The sequence below is a fragment of the Micrasema longulum genome, unplaced genomic scaffold (genome assembly GCF_059751315.1).
Source record: "Micrasema longulum isolate JH-2025_06_02 unplaced genomic scaffold, ASM5975131v1 h1tg002040l, whole genome shotgun sequence".
In the NCBI taxonomy this organism is placed as follows: Eukaryota; Metazoa; Arthropoda; class Insecta; order Trichoptera; family Brachycentridae; genus Micrasema; species Micrasema longulum.
The window spans coordinates 202,848-228,129 of NW_028279208.1; the positions used below are offsets into that span (position 1 = coordinate 202,848).

The 25,282-nt window shown below is 32.7% G+C and overlaps 1 protein-coding gene across 3 annotated transcripts in view; it reads right to left on the reverse strand.

The window, feature by feature from the left end:
- Positions 1–3,429: 3,429 nt before the first annotated feature.
- Positions 3,430–25,282, reverse strand: part of LOC148273210 (uncharacterized) — a 38,431-nt gene continuing 16,578 nt past the window's right edge. For 2 of the 3 annotated variants that reach the window (XM_088239015.1, XM_088239016.1), the window contains exons 5-18: positions 24,499–24,914; positions 20,190–20,413; positions 19,240–19,342; positions 17,248–17,375; positions 13,959–14,246; positions 13,471–13,755; positions 12,141–12,637; positions 11,797–11,980; positions 11,522–11,720; positions 10,672–11,435; positions 10,395–10,587; positions 7,158–7,271; positions 4,844–4,972; positions 3,430–3,888 (exon numbers count right to left, since the gene is read on the reverse strand). In XM_088239015.1, the coding sequence (XP_088095141.1) occupies positions 4,902–4,972; positions 7,158–7,271; positions 10,395–10,587; positions 10,672–11,435; positions 11,522–11,720; positions 11,797–11,980; positions 12,141–12,637; positions 13,471–13,755; positions 13,959–14,246; positions 17,248–17,375; positions 19,240–19,342; positions 20,190–20,413; positions 24,499–24,914 (3,466 nt within the window). In that variant the 3' untranslated portion in view covers positions 3,430–3,888; positions 4,844–4,901. Of the gene's footprint in view, positions 3,889–4,843; positions 4,973–7,157; positions 7,272–10,394; positions 10,588–10,671; positions 11,436–11,521; positions 11,721–11,796; positions 11,981–12,140; positions 12,638–13,470; positions 13,756–13,958; positions 14,247–17,247; positions 17,376–19,239; positions 19,343–20,189; positions 20,414–24,498; positions 24,915–25,282 lie in introns of those variants that run through there. The other variant, XM_088239017.1, reaches the window with a different exon arrangement.

Genomic DNA, 25,282 nt, shown 5'->3' on the forward strand with positions numbered 1-25,282 from the left:
CGCTGTTTTTATCCACGCTGGGTCTGGTAAAAATTATATTGTAAATATGACGTCATCGTCCAGTAAGTGTCTTTATTTGCCGAGTCAATGATTGGTTAACTAATGAGCCAAGCAATGGTGATTTAAAAATTAGAAAAGTAAAATTTCTTTTTTGAAAAAATCATGCTTTTTCTTTTTTCAAAAAAAATATTATACATATTATAAATATTAACAGTTATATGTCCAAAGAGTCTAACCTCTTTATTTGATAAACAATATTGTTGTTTATATTAATAATATTTTTTACAACGCCATTTTAAGGAAAATCACACCAAGGCGCTGTATAATACCTGTAAGTATCCTAACACCTTTAGCAGCTACATAGCGTATGGATGAACGGTTCGGAATCTAGTTCTTTGTTTCCAATTATTATATAATTTAATAATAATCATCGCTTTCTTATGGAAAAATTGGATGAGGGGGAGCTTACAACAACTATATTAAACTATTAAAAACTGTTCAAAAATTTATATTAAAAATAATGCTTCACAAAAATCGCACTTTTCTCTCTTTCCAATTGTTCCAAGAAGCTAAACTTTTAGACATAAGACAAATATATTGTTTTCAATGTTTAAAATATAAATTTGAGAACCAAAATTTATTTACAAGTAATTCAAAGAAGGAATCGTGTATTAGAAATACCACATAAAACGAAGCTCGCACAGAGACATGCGTATTTTATAGGCCCAATTTTTTTTTATTCTTCTTCAACTGATAATATTTCATTGATTTCAAACTTTCAAAATTTTATTTCTTTTAAAAAACTCGCACTATTCTGGATTCAAACTAAAAAAATAAAAAAGAGCTAGATTATAATATGTCCTGCAGTTACGAGCGCATGGACGGTTAGGATTCTAGACCCTATTTACGAAATTGAATTAAATAATTTAATAGTGGATAACGTGTACACACGGAAGCTAGATTAACAAACGTCTTGCAGCTACAAAGTGCACGTACGAATGAAATTCTAGGAAAAATGATTCCAATACTAAATAAACATTGAGGAGAGTAGTAAGTTTGTCAAATGTTCATGATAAAAATATACAAAGATGAATTGAAATATTTTCCATTTCTGTGTATTAAAATAAAAAATTATTTACTTAATCCATGCTCGTCATTTATTTGTTTTTTATTCAAATTTTTACCATAGAAATCAGGCAATACTACACGTTCCTAGGAACTTTCTTCATCCACCTTCGGCCACTTTACACACTGTGTAACATTCACCATTCTGCACATATTTGAACATCTATATTCCTTCAATTCTTTCATCTGTTGATGTTTGTGAAGTTCGTAAGCCCTTTATATTACACGCGTAGACTTTTATATTACCCTCTCTAAAATGTTCTTCATCTCTGTTGTAATATGTTAAAACTAACGGCTTTCCGGGGAGTTGAATCCAGTCCTTGTCTAAAAAAAATTTTGACACACCCAAAATATTGTACATAAGAAATGTGTTTTCATTTTCATTCTTCTTCCAAGTCAGTCCCTCAATGCTGAGGATCGTGATCACCATGAACACTTCTAATTAGTTTGTTCCCCTCCAGTCTGTCCTCAGCCCGACGTACTGACTCATCAAATTTTAGCCCCGTAGCCACCTTTATTTGATCAGTCCATCTATATGGGATTCTACCCCGGCTTCTGCTACCTTCAACTCGGCCAGACATTATTACCTTTTCTAGATTGTTTGGCTCACGTCTAGCAATATGTCCAAATAAAGATAGTATACTTCTCAAACACACCACTGATAGACGAGTTGTAATATGGAGCTCTTCCAGTATCGATGCATTCGTCCTTCTGCCTGTTCAAGGCACTCGCATCAGCCTTCTCCAACACCACATCTCGAATGCATCGATCCTCTTCCTCTCGTAGGCACGCATTGTTTCAGCCCCATATAGGAAAACGGAGAATACCAGGGCCAATAATTTTCATTACAGCATAGTAAATAAAATAGTTTGAAATAAATACACCATGATTTATTGACATTAATTTATTTTTACAAATTATTCAACACTATTGTTTTCCTGGTTATACTAAAACAAAAAGACAGAGTTTCCTATATTCATACTTATATTAAATCAATCTAACAATCATAAATTCTTTGTGCATAAAAAAATACTTTATATTTTCTACATCGCATAAACATATTATATTCGACAATACAGGCTTTTATTAAGGATCGGTTAATGATTAAAAATATTTTTTTAAAGTTCGCATAAAAAAGTATTGCTAAAAATACGTATACGTAGGAAATAAAAATCCCTCTGTCTCAATCAAATAAATCAAACTTTAAATGTTACTGAACAAGAAATTTGGTTGATACGTTAAATCTCAGACCCTGTCGTTGTGCACAATGGTGGCATTTATTTAAAAGGCATTTTTTTTCTATGATTTCTTCCAGTATTAGTTTTCATTGGCTGATACCGCGGCTTATTACTTCCCTTTTAATTCGACATCAGTAAGTTTAGTGATAGTAACATAAAACTACGAAGTCGAAGTCTTTCATGTAACAGTCGGCAACAGTAACAGCTAACTGTTTCCTACTCAAAATTATTCTCAAAGAAATGTTTTTAAGAAATAGGGTCGAAATCATACCAGTTCTTAGAACTATTGACCAAATATACTTTATTTGTTTGCATTTTTCAAAAATAAATAGCGAATAATCAAAAAATCAATTATTTATTTATTTATTTAAACACTTTATATTCATATACAGTTTACATGCATATGCATAAGGGCGGGCAAATTGCCTTATAAGGCTATTTCTTTCTACCTACCCAAACGTTAAATTTGAGAAAATCAGATGTATCTGAACATATTTATTAATATATTTTATTATTAACAAAAAAGTAGAAATATATTAACAATACCAGAGCCAATAAAAAAAAACACTGTAAATCTAATAATTCATAATATTTAAGAAAATAGTTTACGAAATTGTATGTGTGTAACGTTTGTATTCATGTGTGCTTATCTGAATGTGTGCGTGTGTGAATGAATGAGGGAGAAGGTGCGTGTGTGTGGGTGCGCAAGTATAAAAAAAAAACTAAAACTTGTAATTATATTGAAAAGGGTACAGGAAAGAGCTTGGTAAGAAGTTTGATTATTTAAAGATAATAAAAATAGTTAATACCTACTTTCGAAACCTTTTTTTTTTAAAAGTTTTATTTATTTGAACAAATCAGTAACATACATAATTGTATTTTTGTTCCCGCAAAGCCGAAGCTTGTCTGTGGGTTACATTACATAAAAAAAAAAATTATAAGTAAGTACATAGTTTATAAAAAATGAAGAATAAAATATATATATGTGCACTCATAAGTTTCACTCGCTGTTTTTAATAATTTTTTGACCATTTGTTTTGATGAATTTAGGTTTTTTTCCTTACGATTTTCAGCTGGTATTAAATTATACAGTTTTGGTACTACACTCCCCAATGGTTCAATCTCCATAGTAGTTCTTCTGTCGTGGCACCGTCAGCTGCTGTGCCGATACTTGTCGGGTCACGATCTGGTGGGTTACTTTGGATTTAAAACTGCAATCGAGGAATCTGCCATTATCTTATACTGACGCTGTTTGTTAATTGGCAAAACGTTAACATAATCAAATAATATTTAATTGTTGTCTTTTGCCTCAATCTTTATTTTTACAGGTACGATTGTTTTTAAAATGTGTACTTGTAAGTTTAAGACTCTGTCGGAATAAGATTTGAAGCTTAGTCCCCATATTCTTAATCCATATTGAATTGTTGGGTCAACTAGCCTCAAGTAAACTAGTTTCAGCACTGGGTATGGTATGTATGATTAAAATTGTACTTTTTAAAAGTGTGGTAAATTTCAAAACCTTCTTCTGAAAAAAAAGCATTTTATTTTAAAATTTAATTGATACACACTGAATTGATAATTTGCAACGAGTCCCATTTAATACGGTAGGTAACCCCACAAAATGCAGTGAATATGATGTAATGTCAACAATAAAACATGGTAGATATAACAATACGCGTACGTTGGCTTAAAACAAAAATACATACAAATACATATTATATGCACCTACATAATATTGTTGGTTTATTAATAATTTATTTATAGAACAAAATATTTTATACTTTTATAAGAATTTAATATTGATTAAATATCTACACTATACTATGGAGAGAGAAGAGGGTAAAGAAAGAAGAAAAGAGGGAATTACGTTCTTAAGAACGAAGAAATAAGGAAGAATAAAGAAAACATATTTTTGTACTCAATTTTTGAAAGAATAATAAGGTGTATTAATAATGTCCGCCAATAGCTAGTGCATTTGCCTACCATGCAGGAGGTTTCGGGTTCGATTCCTTTCATGGTTGATGTGATATATTTAAAAAAAAATGTGATTTTAAACTAAATTATTTCAAAGTCCCTGCGCCTGTAGAGTAAGACTGATCATTTTACTGTCATGTTATAAAAACGATCAAGACACGCTGCGGTTGGTGTAAATAATGCAGTGCCTAAGCTTAGAAAGGGAATTATTTTTATTTAATATTTCAAATACTGTATCAGCTTAAAAACATTAACAGATGTAAGAGAATAATAAATGCTGGATTGCAATGAAAGGTTTGTTGTATTTTAAATTAATGACAGTTGAGTAAAGGATTTTTTACCACTAATTAAAAAATTCACTAATATTTTAATCACAAATCAAATAATCGTTTCAGCATTTTACACATTCTATGAAATTTCTAAATGAAACTTTTGACAGTATATTTCATTCAGATTAGTATTATATTATAATACCCACACACATATGAAGATATCGGAATACATACCAATCAACTGCTAAAATATTTATTTATTTACGGACTCATTCAGTTCATTTGGATTAGTCTATTCTAAACTAAATTGGTCCAATTTTGTATTCATAGCCATCACTATACTTTCCGTTGTGCAAGGTATCTCTGGAAAATAGTTAAAAACAAATAATTTTAGTTTTATTGAGAAATTTAAAAAAAAGTTAATTCAATATGCAGTACGTAGTTAGCAAATTTGTGAAACACATGAAAATTAAAAACGATAGTTTTTTTACAGATGCCCAAGCAATTATGAATGAGGAAGTTGAATGGTTTTAAAAAAAAAATATTTGTTAATAGACTATTAAACTAAGCCAAAATATTTTATTTACAATTTTTGTAAATCGTATTATCAGCGATACGATTTTTTAAAGTTTTGCATTTCTGAAATAATTCTGCGCGTGACGTCAGAGGTTCATTTCCTCTTATGCTCATTCAGTTCTTCCCATTGGTCCAGAAACGAGAAGCAGACCGGAAATCTTCCATATCTCTCAGATCATAGGTTGATTCATATGAACCAGTGACGTCATTCAAAGTAGTGCGTTTTTATAAAAAAAAAAATATATATTTTTTCCGTACAATTTCAAGAGACTTTGCCGTTAAATTAAATGCTCTAATTTTTACCACGCGCAAGAAAACATTTTTTGTATCCAATTTCCCGTAGGGCTGAAGTTCCTCATTGAACGTAGTTCTGCAGAAAGCAGCCCTCATAGAAAAGTGAAACTGAGAATTTAGTACGTTTGTGAAAAAAATTAATTATCAAATCTACACAACAGTTGGAACTTTTTCGACCTTTGACAAACGATAAAAAATAAATAAATTAGTTTTTTATATTACAAACAATAATATAATTACGTATTTCACGGGGTTTAAACATTTTCTAGTGCCGTGGGTGTTTTTCTGCAAATTGAAAAATGCCGTTTTTGTGATCGACTCTCTTTTCGGAGGTGATTATTACAGTTTTGCATTTAAAAGCGGCCTCTCTTTTTTAGCAGAACATAATATTTACCCGATAACACCAATATCAAGTTTTTCAAAATTGTGGACTGCTTTCTGCATAACTACGTTCAATTATTCATAGTATCAGATAAAATAAAATAAATATAGAAAATGACTTAAATTAAAATAGCAATGCAAAATATGTATACCCAAACTTTTCTTGGACATGTATCCTATACTATCGTAAACCTAACATAAGATTTATTTTTTTCTCATAAACTAAAATACGGGTAAAACAGCATTGATTTAAAACTGCTTAATTGTATTTTTAATTCTTAACGGCATTATAAACTTTGATTGAAAAATAATTTTTATTTGAGATTCTGAAGACTTTTCAACCGTCAATTGTGTAAATTTTTTTTTTTCGTTTTCATTTATTTTTTATTTCATTTTAGCACAGCAACAGGCCAGGAGGCCCAATAACAGTGGTGAATTACAACACAGAATACCCAGGCTCGAGAAAACTCACAATGATTTTTTTGTGTTCTCAACGGGAATCGAACCCGGAACCTTCCGTGCGTGAGTTAAGCGTCTTGACCACTACACCACGGAGGCCGCCAAGATAAGGGTTTGAAAAAATACGTGCAGGTTAAACATTAACGAAGATACCTCAAAATAATGTAATGAGCCATTTACAATATCTAAAACATACTTCATTTGAGTTGATTGTGAAAACTTTTATTGGACATATTTTTATATTTCTAATTATTATTTTGTATATATTTAATAACAACATAACGTAAAACTAAATAAATACAGACACCGCTTGTAGTGATACACTCAGAAACAGCCCTTACCAGAGAAATTGCCCGATAGACAATCATTTTGTTCTGTAACAAGTCTGCAGTAAGTATTTTCACAAGTTGGGAATAACGTTAAAAATAAAATCAATATATAAAGCGGATTTTTACTATATAACTATCAATGTGTTATCAATGTGTATAACTATCAAAACAAGCGTTCATTAATAATTTTTGGATTTAAAAATGAGCACGTACAAAACGGCTCGTAGTTGGCAACACGTCATTTTGACGTCACGCGTTATGATCGCCGACTGCGCTTCTCATCAACATTACGTACCAATTTGACGTCAAAACGTCATACGTGCCGTTTGTCCCGCAGGGCGCGAAGCGTCTCGTTTTCGGGTAATTCAAAATATGCATGTTTTACACATCTGTACAAAATTTATCCGACGTCGTGCGAAAAAAATATTAATACCGTTACCACCGTATTTGTTGCTAGTTTAAAAATAAATAAATGTAATAAGACCATTTTAAAATATATGTGTACATACCCAAATGGAACCACTCATCGGCTGGGAATCCATTATCAACTCTCACTGAAATTATGGCTTGCCGTAATGCAGAAACAATGCCGTATGCTAAATTCAATGGAGGTTCTCCGGTAGCTGAAAGTTTCATTATAAAATATTTTTAAAAAACATCTAATATGGCACAGGTAAACGTAGAAATGCAACATAATCTAGAAAAAACTAAATAAAATTTAATTCAGAAACATAAAAGAAGAATCAGTAACAGAAGTCAATACGAGATATTTTTTTTAGCCAAAATGAATAAAAAATCTGTGATATTTATCTCTTAAATGAAGTTTTTGCTTCTTTATGTTTTGATATTGTATGACACTTAGAGTAATAACCTAATAGAGTAGCCCACACGGAAAAAAACTATTCACCATGATTGTTGACAACGAAGTTAGCTAGAGATTACAGCAATACAACAGGCCGTAGGCACTTGGGTTGAGAATGGACAATTATCATGGGTTTTTTTATAGGCTAATAAATTAATCTAAAAAATCACAAGCCAATCGGTACTATTCTTATTAAAATCTGTTAAGAAATAAGGAAGATATAAATAATTAAATTCTAGTAATTTGAATGGTGCCAAAAAACAAACAATTCGTGACGTCATCAAGTATGACGTCTTCGGATGTCTTGTGACGTCTTCGCATTGTTTTAATCAGTGTCTGTGGATTTTAAAGAGTATTGTAGATAGCTTCCCTTTTCTCTGTGTCGTTTGTTTACATTTTCGGCGTTCTGTCACTTATCAAACGCTGCGAGTTGTGATTTATAATTTTCATGATAAATTGATAATTTAAATTATCATTATCATAATGAATTAATATTAAAAAGAGGTTGAAAACCATAAAATAATAAAAGAAATTCGAGATGTAAGATGTAATCCGTTTTCACTTTCATCTGTCAGTGCCTGGAACTAGAGTGTAGAGTGGGTAAGGGGGGGGCTTAATATAATATGCATGGACAACTCTCCTTATATTTCTATATGTGGCCTGTGACATTACCAACATTAAAATGAATGCATTACTCGTGAACTTCAGTGACAAAATTTATTACCAACTTACGAAACGATCGTTTTAGAAAGACCTTATTTTCGAAACGAAAATAATGAATAAAAATATTAATTATAAGGGTTTATATAAACACTAGGAGAATCTTTAAAAAATCTTTTATTTGTAGAGTAGGTTAAATCCGATATTCCTCCCGAGTGATAATACCCTATTGCGAGCCTAAACCGGAACCGTCCATTACACGTTTGCTGTTGAACCAAAAACCAAACCGAAAATTTGAAACGCTTTTGTTCTATGTAATAGAGCTTAAGGGCTTCTCTACGGAATTATTACTCTCAGGAGTGGTATTCTGAATCTTCTCTACCCCCAAGAGAGTGGTAAATTTGGGGATTTTGTGTTTTTTAATGCGACGACACTTTGCTTCATGCAATGGCCACACTGATGAGTAAACGTCAAATGATGTATAAAACTGTTAAAAAAACAGAAAAAAACGAATACAGTTTGGTCAATTTAACCTTATTAAGTGTTTTAGGTAACGCAAGGTCGAAATAATGTTTTAAATAAAAATCATCATGTTTAATTTCACGTGCTCATATTTATTTGCCGTTTAATTATCAGTGTGGCCAGATATGAAGGAAAGTGTAAGCGCATACAAAAAATAAAAATCCCCAGATTAATCAGTCTATAGGGAGTAGAGAAGATTCAGAATACCACCCCTGGTGAGACATCTGTTTCCCCTTATTTGAAGTATTGTCATGGATACGAAAGATAATTAGAGCCAAAAACAAATTATTAATTTATTATTAATTATTAATCTTTTGAGTTTGTTCAAATTTTTGTAGACAAGAAACTGGATTGAACCCCCTAGGGAGCTGTTAATATTGACATATAACAACAGAGATGGGGAACACTTTAGAGAAGGGAACGTTAAAATATAGACATCTTCAGGGAATAATTCAATCAAACGAATATTTTCCACATCAATAAAGGTTTCAGCTCTTTAACTTCACAAAAATCAAGTTGGAGGAATTGAAGGAATGTGGATGTTCAGATATGGGCAGAAAGTGAATGTTACACAGTGTGTAAAGTATCCACTTAAACCAGCCAATGATATCTTATAAGCTCTGTAGATGCCTAGCTTTCTATATTCCCTTCTCACAAGTGTTCCCCATTTCTGTTGTTATATGTTAATCATTTAGTACACAAAAAAATGAAAAAAAATAAAACTACAAAAATATTTATGTGCAAACAAATGGGACAGTATTATGGGACACATGTGACGTCGGTGTACAGTAATGAAGGATTTTATTCTCCAAAAATATTTACTGTTTTATTATATAAAAATATAAGTTATTGCCTAATTATAATTAAAGTAAAGCAACAAATTAAATATAATGTAGCAATGTTTATACATAAAATAATTAAGGGGATGAATAAAATAAAAACAATAATAAAATTTAACAAACAATGTCATACGTATGAAACAAGGGGTAAAAAAGATAAGATTACCAATGAGGAGAAAATCAGAATCTCAAAACTCATTGTACAAGGGATTGAAGCTGTACAATGAGTTACCTGAAGAAATAAAGGAAATAGAAAAAAATTAAATATTTAAAATTAATTTGAAGAAATATGTTATTGAGAAATTTTGATTAAAAAAATGTATTATTATTAAAAGTTTATATTAGTTCTAAAGATGTTATGAGCTAACTTAATAAAGCATAAATAAATAAATAATCAGGCAGAGTGTAAATCTGAGTCAGGTATAATAGATAAGATTAAAGAAGGTTCTCAGATATGGTTTGGTCATGTAGAACGAATGGACGACGACAGAAGGGTAAAACAAGTACATATGGCGTAAATGAACGGTAACGTGAGACGACGACGACCAAGAAAGACGTGATATGATCAGATAAACCAAAATCTTAGGTCTGGTCATGTGAAAAGCAGGCAAAATCGAGGGGCATGTATGACCAGATGTATAAATGTGGAAAAAGCTAGAAATGTATGCCAGGATAGACGTGTGTGGGGGTCCATTTTCTCTGCCTACCCCTACGGAGAAATGGCGAGATGGTACGAGTAGCCTAATTATAATTAAATTTTATCAAACAAATGTTATTCATAGTGAATCTAGAAAACAAAATGGAGTTCAACAAGTTGTTCTCGAATAAAAAAAAACAGTTCAGAAACTTTAATTTTTTATTACCTTTGGATCGTAGTACACCAAGTGGGTTGGGTGCCTTGGGTCTAAAGTGGATTCTCAAATCAAGTGGAATGTCTTTTATTCCTGGGGGTTTATAGTTCCAGGTGCGTGTTGTTAGCAGTGCTCCAGTTTTCTTATCGTATACCAACTTCTCCGATGTCCAATATCCCATTCCCATCATGTAAGCCCCCTCTACCTATAAACACAGATCACATCAAATAATCAAAATGTATTTACCACCAGACTAAAATAATTTAAATCAAAGTTGATTGCGTCTGACCTGTCCAACATCAATTTCTGGACTGAGACTTTCCCCGACGTCTTCTAAAATATCTACTCTAAGTATTTGATGGTTCCCCGTTAACGCATCAACCTCCAATTCAGTAACAGCAGCTCCATATATGGAGTAATCCGTTAAACCATCAGTCTGAATAGCCATGTGATGTGCACTCAAATCTATACCCGATATGTATGCTTTAGAAATTAGTTCTTTCCATGTTGGGTTGTCCATAGATTTCTTTATAGGCTCTAACCGGTTTAGTAAAATTTGACAAGCTTTGATCGTAGCAAAGCAGCAAGATTCACTACTTATGCTTCCACCAGAGGTTATGGAATTTGGTGTGACGAGGGAATTACTGGGCTTAACTGTCACCATTTCCAAAGGAATTTTTAGAATGTGTGCACATACTTGCGCCACTTTAGTATTAATACCTTGTCCCATTTCTATACCTCCGTGACATACGGAAACTGTAGCATCTGCGTGGTAGACAGCAATAAACGAAGCAAAGTTTCCAAAATACCCTAAATGGTATTTCATCGGTGTAAGAGTTATCGCCCGTTTCCGCCAACGATTTTGGGAATTGTAAGTGATGACTGCTGCTTTTCTCGAATCAAAATCAGATGACTTTTTGAGAACATCTATCATTTCTGGCAAAGGATTATCTGAAGCCATGTTGCGAAGCCTGATTTCTAATGGGTCTATTCCAGACACCACTGATATATGATCCATGATATTTTCTATCATAGCTAACCCTTCTGTTGATCCTGTAAAATATATGACGACAATGCTGTATACAGGAAATAAAAAAGAATAACACATTATTACATGATTAATTATTTTAAAAGCTTACCTGGAGCCCTACACCAGGTGTTAGAAGCTGTGTCAGTCAATGCAGTTCTTGACTTGATAAACCAGGTTTTACTATCGTAGCAACTTATAAATGATAAAAGAGATTCAAACACGACAATATTTTCATTGTGAGAACAGCCATCGTCTTCGACGAACGTATTTTTAAGGTACTGAATTTTACCATTGTTGTCTATTCCAACCTATTCAACAAAAACATTGGTATTAAAAGATGTTTAATATATTTGAATGAATTACTAAAGCATAAGATTGACTAACTTCATAATCGTTGGAGCAAGGTAAACGTTTTCCAATGGCACTCATATTGGTTTCAATGGGCAGTACAAATCTCACGGGGCGATACAGTTTGGATGCAGCTAATGCACAAGCTGTTGCGATCTGAAAACTTCTAGATATTTTAGCTCCGTATCCTCCTCCAAGTCGGCGAACATTGATATTGATGCTAAAAGAAAATGAACGGTTTTGAAAAAAATTTGGAAATGACATAAAATATCAACGGCAAACCTCAAATAATTCTAACGTTTACATAATAAATGAAGAAAGTAAACAGGTTGTATCATTTAAGCAAATCATAAGTAAAACATGATTATAAGTTGATTAACCTGTTCATCGGTATTTTTAACGTTTCAGAGATAGCTACTTGAGCTAAATCCATCCACTGTGTGGATGAATATACATCCAATCCATCTTCAATAGGAACACAGACACAAGTTTGGGTTTCCATTGTGTAGTGGTATTGACCGAAAATATCAAAACTCCCTTTGATTTCTTTTTGAATATCGTTTCCTTTTTCTTTTGGTTCAACTGTCTGCATGTCTATAATCCTGTCTTTAGCTGAAGGAGAATTCATAACATCTCTGGCCGTAAGAAGTGGAGCTTCTTTATTTTCACTGGAGTATGTGACTTTAACTTTTTCAGCTGCAAGTTTGGCCAATCTTTCAGTTTCCGCCACAACTATAGCAACGGGTTGCCCATGAAACAAAATTTTGCTGCTCGCTAAAATTTCTTCGGGCAATTGGGTGAAGCCGTTGATAGGGGTAAAATTATTAGATCCTGGTATATCCTTCGCAGTCAAGAGAGATATAACACCCTTCATCTCCTAAAATAATAATAGGTTAACACAAATTTATTTCTAGTTTATGAATGACAGAAATTCTATAAAATGGATTAAATTATATAGTAGTAAAATCATTAAATATAAAAATGGGATATCGTTTGTCACAGTTATCACCAGTGCAGTAGAGCAAATTATGAAAATAAATTATATTTAACCTCTTGACAAGAAATCATGTATCAAAATACTTGGAGCTGCGGAATTTTGCAATAAACAACTGGTTTTGTTCGAACAAGAACTGCATGGATTGAAACCAATGAAGCTTAAAAATGACTGAAATCTGTCTGCAATGGGAGATAAATTAGAAATTTTTGTGTATTTAGGTTCAGTAATTCAGAGAAAAATAAATACACCCATTTGTTAATAGACTATCAAACCAAACAAAATTTTTATTATTTTATTTTCATGAATTGTATCGTAATAGCTATGATTTTTTAAAGTTTTGTAACTTTGAAATTACTCCATCCGTGACATCACGATTTGTCGTTTGTAAGTTTTGCTGACATTTAAAAATTGAACCCCGGAGCTGTAAAATATATTAAAAAATAAAAACAATGGCTACCCGGAAACCGGAATTCTATCACAATACAAAAAAACTCTAAAATTGATTGGTCACAAGAAACTATGGCATTTCAAAGTTATTTGTTTTTATTAAAACTATTTTTATTATTTTTTTCATATATTTTCGAGAAACTTCCCCGTACAATAAAAAGTTTAAATATTTGCGCGTGAAAAAAAATTTTTTGTATATAATTTCCCAAGAGCTGAACATCCTTATTTTGGGAGTAATGGCAGTAAAATAAGTGTTTTGGATTTACCAAAGCCTCTGTGCCATCAATATTTCCTATCACACCACTGTAAACTGAAGAAAGCACGAAGGCTGCATAAGCTTCATTTGGCTGTGTAGGAAGGTCGTTCATGAACTTGGCTTCTCCGGAGCACTGAGCAAGTCCTTCCAACTTATTCACTGGTTGGTTAAGTGGCCAGTTCTCTTTGTTTGTCTCGTATTTCTGCTCTCCTTTTGAAACTGGTCTCACAAAGGTGATAGCTCCTGATTCGAATTTATCATTGATGACATTCTCAGGACTTATCCGCAAAATTGTCTAAAACACCAAAAATAAAATGACCAAAAGAAGAGGTAATTGTTTACATAAAAAAATATAAAACTGACATGCTGATAGGACTCATGCAACTATAATATATAAAATTCAAAAATGTCATAATGGCAAACCTCCTTTGGATGGTTCATATGGTCAAAAGTTCGTAATTTACTCTGAAACGCATTTCGAAACTCGAAATTCTGTACCTTGTAAAATAGTCCAATGGCCAGCATTTTCCTATACTCCGGGGAAGGTTCTGGTGAAGCCGATTCGGGAAATATTTCGTCTGACAAAGTCTTTACAGCTAACTTGAAGACATCATTGTTAAACACATTTTTTCCGACCAGATATTTTTCAGTTTCGTTGGCGTGGATAAAATTTGCATTGATTCCTCCATACACAATCCGGACACTTTCGACAACATTAGCCGGTGATATTTTGAACAGAAATCCCGCGTTGATGGTTGCGTGGGCATTTTGCGCCCTCGGCATGATCTAAAATCATAATTTAACATATTTTCTACAGGTAAAGAACTACACGTTGGTACGTGATAAACATTTAAATTTGTAAGTTATAATTTTTGCTAAAAGATGATTGGAATTTAGAATATGAATAAAAAGCGAGTGATGCTTTAACCTTTCCGAGGCTAAGGGTGAAAAAATGGAATACTGAGTTTTAGGCAGTAATCTATTCATATATATATAAAAGGCAATGTTTGTATATGTGTCCTTAATGAGCTGCATAACTACTGGACCGATTTACGTGCAGTTTTCAGCAAACCGATGAACTTTACCACGAGTATATTTGTAGCTTAAAATTTTTAATCTGTTAATTAGAAAAAAAGTTAGGAGCGTAAATATTTTATTCGGCTTTCACCAGGGCTGCATTCAACGAAAATGCATGTTCAAAAAATGGAAAGATGTTGTTTTTTAGGTATAAAAAAAAGTTTGTTTATGAATGTTTACAAACAACATTAGCTGTTTATGGATCCCAATCAGATTCTTTCCTAAAATTCCTTATGATTTCTACCCATTACTTGTTTAAATGTATTTTCAGTGTTGATAAAATAATATTAACTGACATTTAATACATTTTTGAAAATCGCATTCCTACATAAAGTGTGCCCCAGTTGGTAAAAGAGCAGAGTTTGACATTTGCAAAAAGAATTACATACTTGAAAATGAATTTTAGAATTCAAATACAAAGAAGTACTTAGGTACCTACTTAAATTCTGTATTTAAATATATATTATTAATAGTTTTGGAATTCAATCATAAACAAGTACCTAAGTTCCTACTTATCAACGACAAGTAACACCATCTTTTTTCCTTTTATCCGAACAGTTTTTACACGCTTTTACGCACAATCAGACATTTGAATTTCAAATGAAATATCAAGCTCACGTCAAAACCGGCTGCCGGTTAAAGAACGACTAAATACTAATGGCCATGGCTGAGCATTTGAGCATGAGTTAAGTGTCATAGTTTAAGAGGGCTCAGGGTACGTCTACGTGTAGGAATAGGTCAATGGTTTTATTTAAGAAAACCGAACCTGTTTCTTTGGTTACGTAAAAGCATTATGAAGCAAACTTTGTAAGTATACTTAATAATGTGTTATCTTGAGAGGAAACATAGTCTGACTTTTCTTCATGCAAACGTATTTCCGTATTTTCACCTTGGATTCTCGTCGGCGTGTCTCAATAGTTTTGCTTTATTGATGAATAGTTATTATGGGAACTAGAACCATCCAAAAACCTATAAAAAATACAAGTTTTATCTGCGGTCTTCGGACGCACGGTATACAAATATGATTACTATTTTTCAAAAACACAAAACGTACCGATACAGAAGATTTTATTCTGATACTCTGTTTTTAAAAAAAACAACAAAATTGGTTATGTTGTAAGGTTCGTAAAATGGGTCAACGGAACGTCGATTTTGTCTATTTTAGTTAGACATAAAAGATCCGAAATGCACTTGTCTCTTTTGCATAGCATCGGGGAGGCATCTTCAAGATCAAGATCTATTTATCAAAGTTCTCTGTCACCGCATATCCTCACAATTTATGTAATCCGAAACGCAAAAATAATAAAGTACATGAACATATTAAATTTTAATTTAATACAATAATTCATACCAAACTTTCAATTATGTTCATTTAATATATATGTATATACGAGTATATACTTAAATCTAGCAATACCAAAGCATTGCCGGGTTCAGTTCGTAATTAATAAATGTCAATAAAAATAGTATTTTTCCGTATCAGGTTTCATTGCTACATTTAAACTAGTTTGGGGCAACTTTTTGCCTCATGTAACTAATGTGAATTTGAAAAACTTTTTATTTTATTTATTTATTGAATTATATGACAACTCAGAGTAATCTCTAGAGAAGCCCTTAAGCTCTATTCTGTTGCATACAACAAAAAAGTTATAATTTTTTGGTTTTGGTTTTAGTATAGTTTTTAGATTAACAAACGTGTGATGGACGGTTTCGGTTTGCGCTTGCAATTCTCAACCCAAGTACCTACGGTCCATCGTATTGGTAATTGTAAAGATGATCAGGTCATAGAGAGACAGAGAAGAGCCATCAATGTCAGGGCCTCTATGCTAGCGAGGGGCTTCTTTCAATGCAGTAACGAAGTGAAGAAAATTGTCTTTATTTCATATTTGACGTCCATGTATACAGCGGAACTATGGAACAACTATACGCAAGCAGCATGGAATAAATCAAGGGTCACGTATAACAATTTATACAGACAATTATTCGGATTGCCTAGGTATTGCAGTGCCTCTGAAATGTTTACAGCTGGACGAATAAACACCTTCGCTTCCTTACTTCGCTAAATAGTCTGGAGCCTATGGGAACGCCTGAAAAACTTTGATAATGAAATTCTCCAAGCCCCTTCAGGGTGGATCCATTCATCGTTGTTCAAGGGATGGCGCGATATGCTAAGACCACCATAAGTGCTGCAATATAAAATTTTATTTTATGTTTATATTTATGTTTATTGTTATATTTTTGTTTATATTTATAATTATGTTCATGTTTATATGGTAGAATTAGCTCTGCACTATATATCCATTTTACTAGAATAAAATAAAATCATAATAATAATGGCTGTAATCTGTAGCTAACTTAGTGGTCAATAATTACAAAATGGGTTTTCTCCGTTTGGGCGAGTCTATTAGGTTATTAATCTAAGTAAGATACACTTTTTTCTCATGATTAATCGTCGACATCACCTTTAAATGAAATAAAAAATTGATGTTTTTATCAATATCATTGCGATTTACTTGTTTGAAAAGTTTTTGCGTTTTTCTCGAAAGCGGATTTTTTGGCTTGGGGATTTCACGGTAGAAATCTTTAAAAATTGAATTTGGAAAATCTGATTTCCGATTTCAATTTCTATAAAATTTGAAGATGAGTCTGTTAACTTCTAATTGTCACTTCCCAAGGTATAAATAAATAAATATACGAAACATTTCCTTACCTTGTGGCTCTCATACCTATACTTGTTTCCCAAAGGTGGTAAATTAATGCAGCAAATTATTTTACCATTCATGTCTGTCTTCAAGAAGTCAGGAAGAGGCATGACTTTTTTATCTCCCGTACTTTCAACTAAAAATAAATAATTCATGTATTTATTTACTATTTATATTACAACAAACAAATGACCTTTTTTATGTCATGACTTGCTAAAATCAAAATCCGTGTTACGCGTAACATTAGTCAAATTATTGAAGGGTTTTTAACAATAACTTCATAACTAAAATTAGAATGTTTTCTCATTAACCGCAAAAAACATTCTGTGTTAAAACTTTATGAAACGTTTGGATTGTTTTGAACGCAATATTGTAAAACATGAAAAACATAAATGTTTTTTGTAGTTGGTAAGAAAACATTCTGATTTCAGTTCATTGAGGTATAATATATAGTGATAACACTCCATACAAATCCGAGCAAAAAGTCGTCCCCAAAGGACAAGGATTGACCAGCAGATATAGCAATTATTGTCACGTCGAATTTGACAAGCAAAACAAGTAGTACAGTAAAAAGCACGGACTGTTTACATCGGTCTACTGTAAGTTCTATTCAGTATGTCGCTCCCTTTTGCATACGCGTCACCTTTGTTTGTCGTTTCGCTTTACGTCCGACTAACTGAGCATGACGGAGACAGGAGATAACTCACAAATTGTAACATATTAATAAGACGTTTTTTGACATTGAAATAGCTATTTTAAAAAAGTATTGATTAAGATAAGAACATTACTCACCGGTGAAAGGTTCAACCATCACTCAACGTTTCCAGACCGATTGTGCAGTATCTTAGCGTACATATGGGTATTTTAGTAATTTCGAGGTGAAAAGTAGCTGGCAAACGCTTGCAAGTCCATTCTATCAAACATAGACCAATTGGTCGCAGGTTGAGGGAACATATTTTGAACGCTTACGTTTACTCTAGTTATATACCTCAATGTTTCAGTTATGCAGTTTTTGTAAAAAATATCCATTAAAAAAAATAAAAAAATAATAACAATCTCATTTATAAAGCATAAATAATATTAATACAATGTGTACGTTACAAATATATTTATGTTTAATCCTTAATAGTAGAGTTCAATGCGCTATGTATATTTCCCAATATTGGTTTTTGTTGCATATATCTATGTAGATAAACCCGTACCAAAATAGATGCAAGTTGTATCTGTATGGTGTGGTATCGGTAAAGTATCACACCTGCAGACAGCATAGCAGAAAGCGACAGCAAGATGATCCACGATTATTCGCTCAAATATTTTTATATTCACCCGAATGACGACGGACCACCCCGCTATCACGGCTCACCATATCTCATAGTACGAGTACATAAACAGATATACATATCCGTAGTAAAAAATAATTATATGCTTTGTTTCAAGGTCCAAGAGCCACATCGCCACAGCTCTTGAAAACCTCTGTACTGGTTTTATACCTGTTTTATTTCACTACAGTAGTGTTAGCGCTGAGCCGATGTGGCTCGATTGAAATGTAAGATAATTATTAATCAAAGTTTAAAGGTAAAATAATAAAAAATATTGAATACAAACACAAAAATGCAAGGATTTCTTAATTTAATTCACACGACGAAAAAAATTTTTTAAACATTAAAATATATATATAAAAGTGTAAATAAAAGGACAGAAAATATGCTAATAAAAAAACGTTAAGATAAAAGACTAAATAAATAACAATAAAATAAAAGATCAATAATAAAACAACTACAATTTAGAATCCAAATATTTTACAGAATAAATGTTTATTTGTATTGAATAAATCAGCACGATTGCTTGACAAATATTCGTTCCTTTGGATACGGTCCTAAGTATTATAAACGCGTTATTATTTTCAAAATAAAAACTCAATAATTAGCAGTGTCTAAGTCTACGATTTGGTATACGAAAAATATTTGATTATTACATATTGATAAAATTATTGGACTTACTTATAGTAATTGTGGCTCCAACTGTTTCAAAGATCAAAAAAAGATCTGATTGGAATTCATTATGTTGATTTTTAATGCTTAAATTTCCTCCGATGGAACCAATCTGCAATTGTATGTAGAAAAAATAACACAAGATTTAAAACATCAATAAAGGTAATTTAATATTCCTACAAAGTAAGAATTTGAAAAAGTTGCTTGTTATTACTTTACGTGGTTATTATATGATCTCTTAAACCAGTCAACGACAGGTCATAAGCCCTGTAAATGCCTGGACTTCCATTAAATGTTCTCCATCCCTGTTGTAATTTTTCAATATTAATGACTCCCTAGGTGGTGAAATCCAGTCTTTTGTTTACAAACATATGGACAAACTTAAAATATTGTAGAAAAAAAATGCATTCAATCTTTTTTTTTTTCATCATGCCATTCATAACGACACAATAATATTATGAAACGATCTTTTTTATTTTGATGGTGAGTTTCATGCAAACTTTTAGTTTTTTCAAACATTTTTTAGAAAATCGACATATGAAGCGAAAAATTTAAGGGTAGCAACGAGTTTTGTACTCGCAAACTAACTTTTTAGCTTTCTTTTTATTTTGTACTGGAACAAGCCCAGATGCTTTACTATACTGGTAAAGAGTAGCACAGAACAACCGGGCTGAAGGAAAAAATACGTTAAATTATTGTCATCTTACCGGAAATTGAATCCGGAACCCTCCGTGTGTCAGGCAAGCGTATTAAGTCCAAGAAGGGCGCCATTTGGTTTGATTAAAATAAAAAAAAATCCAATTGCATGTTCAGCGCAATTTCGTTATGAAAAAGGGAACTGAAATTTTAATATCCGCCCTTCCTCTGTTCACCGCCTCCACCCCTTGGACAATAGAGGTTGGCAATTCTGACCCTAGGGTTGGCGTGCAATGTAACATTATGACATTGAAAAATCTTACATTACGAACTGGTATATGTGCAACAAGGTCCATATGCTCGTACATTTTATCCAAGTACTGAAAATCATCGTTTTCTTTGGAAACCTTCTCAAACACTCGCATCATCTCATTCAGGGTCATGTTGGCTCCGAGCTCCAGATCTGCTCCCAGAGTGTATTTCCGGAGTTCACTCACTCCTGTTATATCAATCATCACACGAGGATTCTCTTTCCTATGATAAACACCTAGAAATAATATTAAACAGAATTAGTTGTGTCGATTTTCAGAATGTTTTTATAAAAGACTTATTATCTCGATTAAAATAAGCTACCTTTGTATTCAACAAAATAAAATAAAATTTAGAAGAACGAACAATAGGGAAATATCACATCCTACGAATACCGACAAAAATTATACATCTAAAAACTAATCATAATTGGAATTTAGAAATATATTTAAAACTAGCTTGAAATATATTTCGATAAACATAATTGTTTTGAGTATGTCCAATTTTCTTCCAAATGAGTTATTTAGATCTAAAAGAGGGTGAAATAATAAAACCAGCCAATGACATGTTATAAACCCTGTAAATGCATAGACTTCCATATTTTCTTCTCAAAAATATTTTCCCTCTCTGTTGCAACAAATTTACATATTTCAATAAAATTAAACTAATTTAATGAACGATAACAATGCATGTTTCATGAACTTTGTCGATAAATTATCAGTTTAAGAGCCAGTGTCCATTTCTTTTCCTTTTTTTTCCACATACTAAACAATGATGAATAATAAAAATAATGTGACCTCACGGGGGTTACCCGTGCCGAGGAAATATAACAATATACTTTTTTTAATATATTTTTTTATGTGAGAATATACAAAGAAGACTTAATATCCAGAGATAATTATCAAAATGTTCAGACAGTTTTATACTTTAGGTATTTATGTTTTTTTATTTATTTATGCTCCCTGGTTAGAAGCCGTTTAGAATATATTTCTCCAGTCTGGTCGCCCCATTATCGTATACATTCTGATTCACTCGAGCGCGCCCAAAAGAAATTTTTAAAATATATTATTTTTAAACTTCATATTTCAGCTGCTTTATTTAATTATAATCAAATTTTATCTTTGGCAAATCTTTTAAGACTTTCTGATAGACTGACCTAATATTACTTTGTGAAGTGATCGATTCATTAATTGACCGTTCTGATTGATTTGCTGGAGTTGGTATGTTCCCGTGTACCTAGACCCGCCACAGATCTCCTTTTGTTATGCAAGTTCTAGGACCAACTATCACATGCACTCGCCTATCCCTAGGCTCCATAGATATGGCAATCGGAATGAAGGCAAGGCTGATATATTTGGTTCTGAACTTGATAGTTATAAAACGAGTCTCATTTCTCTTTTTTTCTCTCGCAATATTATTCTTAAACTTTTCTTTATTTTTAAAAATGTTTTCCCTTTTTCTGTTTTTTCATATTTATGTATTTATATCATTAATATTTTTGGTTGCTTATGTGTACTTACTTACTTGTTACTATTGTTATAGTTATGCAATTTTATAATTTTTTGTGATGTATTTAAATGTGTATTTTTTTTTCATATTTATGTTCAATAAATGTTAAAGGCAATTTATGCCGTTTATGTAAAAACGAAAAAATTAAAAATATTTAATTCATGTATTCCTATATTATTTATATTAAAAAACGCACAATAAAATAACAAAAACATAACATAAACTATACATTTGGGGAGCAGTTGATTCAATATTGGTTTAGGTGAATGAGACAATGTATTTTACTTTTACCCAGCTCCACTATTTATTTATTAATTGTTTTCCCATTAAAAACTAATATTAATAAAAAAAATAATGTGACCCTACTGGGGTTACCCGTGCCGAGGACACATTATAAATAAACATTAATAAAATCTGAAGTACAAAATATTTTGAATAAAAATATCAAAATTTAAATATTTCGTTAGCACATAATATTATGGATCACAAAATATTATTGATATTCACAGATTTTTTTTCGCATACGTTTTAAAACTAAAATTTATTAATAAGACCTTTTATTTTATTGGTTGAAGAAAAAATTTCTATTTGGTAATGAGGCCGCGCTAAACATAAATAAGATACGAGCAGGCCAATCCGGCTGGGCATATTTATCCATTTATTTATTTATTTATAGGTTGTTTATTACACATTACTTGAGACATAAGTCCTATTCCCGTGGGAGTAAAAGTCCTGTGTTGAGTTGGGACGAGCATTTCGTTGACACAGACATACGATATTATATCGGATCAGAAACATTACAATCATAAAAAAAATATGGCACATCAATATGGTAAACAGTAAACTCAAACGTTCGGAGAACCATCAAGGAGTTTTCCACTCAAATCCCTCCCACTAAGGAAAATCCAGTGCTTAACTCCTCTCTTGAAAATGGTACGCCATGAGAACATACGAGGGCACCTTCAAAATTGATCTACCTAGCTATGATAGATATGTAGTGCGGGGTTGAGCAGGTTGTTGCAAGCTGCAACATATCTTGTCGTGTCAGGCCACTTCAGTTTAGTTCAGTCACGCGTAAGCTCTTGGAATAATTAATCGCTGAGTGCATCAAGGTGCGGTAAAAATGGATAAAACGAGTTTAAAGCATCGTGCTGTCATCGAATTTTTAGTAAAGGAAGGGAATTGACCAGAGCAAATAAGTGAGCGTATAATTGCAGCATAGGTAACTCTTCACCTTTTTATTACACAGTAAAATATTGAGCTAAGCAGTTTAAGTAGGGTCGTGAGTCCATTGAAGATGACCCGCGCAGTGGAAAGCCAGCAACATCGCCCGAAATAGTGGCAAAAATAGAAAAAAATGTGATGCAAGACCAACGTTCAAAAGCTTTTTAATTAGCTCATAAATGTAGGGTTTCAGAATCATCAGTTTTCAGAATCTTACATGAACATTTAGGGATGAATAAGGTCAGCGCGAAGTGGGTTCCAAGAATGCTGACACTTTTCCAGAAGGAACGACGGGTTCAGTTTTCAAAAGAAAATTTCGACCTATTTGAGGAAGGCGGCGAAGCTTTTTTGTCTCAAATAGTGACAAATGATGAAACTTGGATTCACCATTGGGATCCGGAAACAAAACAAGAGTCAATGCAGTGGAAACATAAGGGTTCTTCTCTGCCCAAGAAATTTCGGACTCAACTGTCCGCCGGGAAGATTATGGCAACCATATCCTGGGATAATGGAGGTTTGAGATCGATTAATTACCTTCCCCACAAGGAGACGATCACAAGGCCTTACTAAGCTAGTGTTTAAAAAAAAACTGAAGGCGGCAATACTGGAGAAGCGACAGGGGAAGTCAAGTCCCGCATTGCTAGGGCTGCTGTGACTGAATTGGGGTTAAAATAATTTAATCATCCCCCTACAGTCCAAATCTGGCCCCTTGTGATTTTTATTTCTTTCGACACTTGAAAAAAGACCTAAGGAGACGGAGATATTCGGGGAATGATAAAGTCAAGTGCGCAGTTTCGACGTTTTTTCAAGACCAGAAGTTGATTTTTTTTCATATTAACGCGTTCCCTGCGAAGTGGAGTAAATGTATGGCTCTAGAAAGAGATTACATCGAAAAACAATTTTTAAAATCCGTAAGTCTTTCTTGACACCTAGGTAGATTACTTTTGAATCTCCCCTCGTATTTTGAAGACAAACTATAGAAGACACCCCTTCTCATGAAATACCATACACACATAGGATTTAGCTTGTTGTTGAGTGTTGGAGTTCCTACCCCAGTTGGAGGCGGACGGAATAAACGAAGTTTGCGTTCAATGAGCATTTATGACATGGCGAATTAATACACGGAACTTTGTTGTGAAGCGCGAGAGTAACAGTTGGTTGGGCTAACTGGCGTTACCACGCCTTGTGGTCTCTTTGTGGGCCGGGTTCCATCGTTCTTTATGCCTCTATGGCGGGAATGAAGTTAATGTACTTCAGGGCGTTGCTCTTATGTGGACGGATGTCTTATGTGCAATAGTGTTGCTCTTGTAGAATATGATATATTGTATTCAATATAAAACGCTGACTTGCTTCTTGGGTCGTTTCTCTATTATGCAAGTAAAATCGTTTGGCACCTATGTGTGTCATCGATAAATGGACTTTGACCCCCCACAAATATCGTATTATGCATAGTTAAAAAAGGTTGCTAAAGACCTTGTAAAAAAGAGGAAAATGTACCGATGATGGCTGCAGTTGCATTAAATTTAAAAGAATTAAAACTAAAAGAAAAATATATAAATATCATAATAAATAAATCAAAATAAATCTTACCTTGAGCAGTATTGCCAACGACGAGCATGTAAGAGTTGATCCCTTCTTTGCCGAATATATTAAGAATATCCTGTATCTTGTACACTTTGTACCACTTTGACTCTCCTTTCGATAACTTTAGTCTAATGGGCTCAAGAGTATCTTTATCACACGGAATGTCTGCATCAATCATACAGAACCCCTCCACAGAATAGTCATCACAAGTCTTGGTACACAATGATCCCGTTTTCTGGCACAAGCTCAAAGAAGAAAGGTCTTCGATGTCTTTGACCTTCTGCAGAAGTTTTGGATCAGCGTCCTTGGCAAAGGACTTGAACGCGTCGCAGATTGAACGATATCCGGTACAGCGACAGAGGTTACCAGCAAAAGAATTTTCTATTTCCTTCATTGTCATGTTTGGGTTGTCCTCTTGCAAGCTGAAAAATGTATTATTAGAAATTGAACAAAAATTCATTCAAATATATCATCGGCCTAACTTGTAAAATTTGTAAGGCGTTTTCACACCGCAGCAAAAATCCATCCGGCCCGATATAAAAACAAAAGGTAAAAATAGTTTTTACTTCGGTAGCCAAATTGTAGCGAAGTTATTTTTACAACATATATTTATATGCAACACTACGGATATTAAAGTTTTTTTATTTAAAAAAAAAATTATTTGGACCCTGTATTTAGTAGCCTTACGTGTCAAGTACAAGGCTAAGGTATTCGGAAAAAAAACGTTTTTGTTTGCTTGGAAATGGGATGTTCGATCACTGATTTTGGTTTATTACCTTTATGAGTCCAA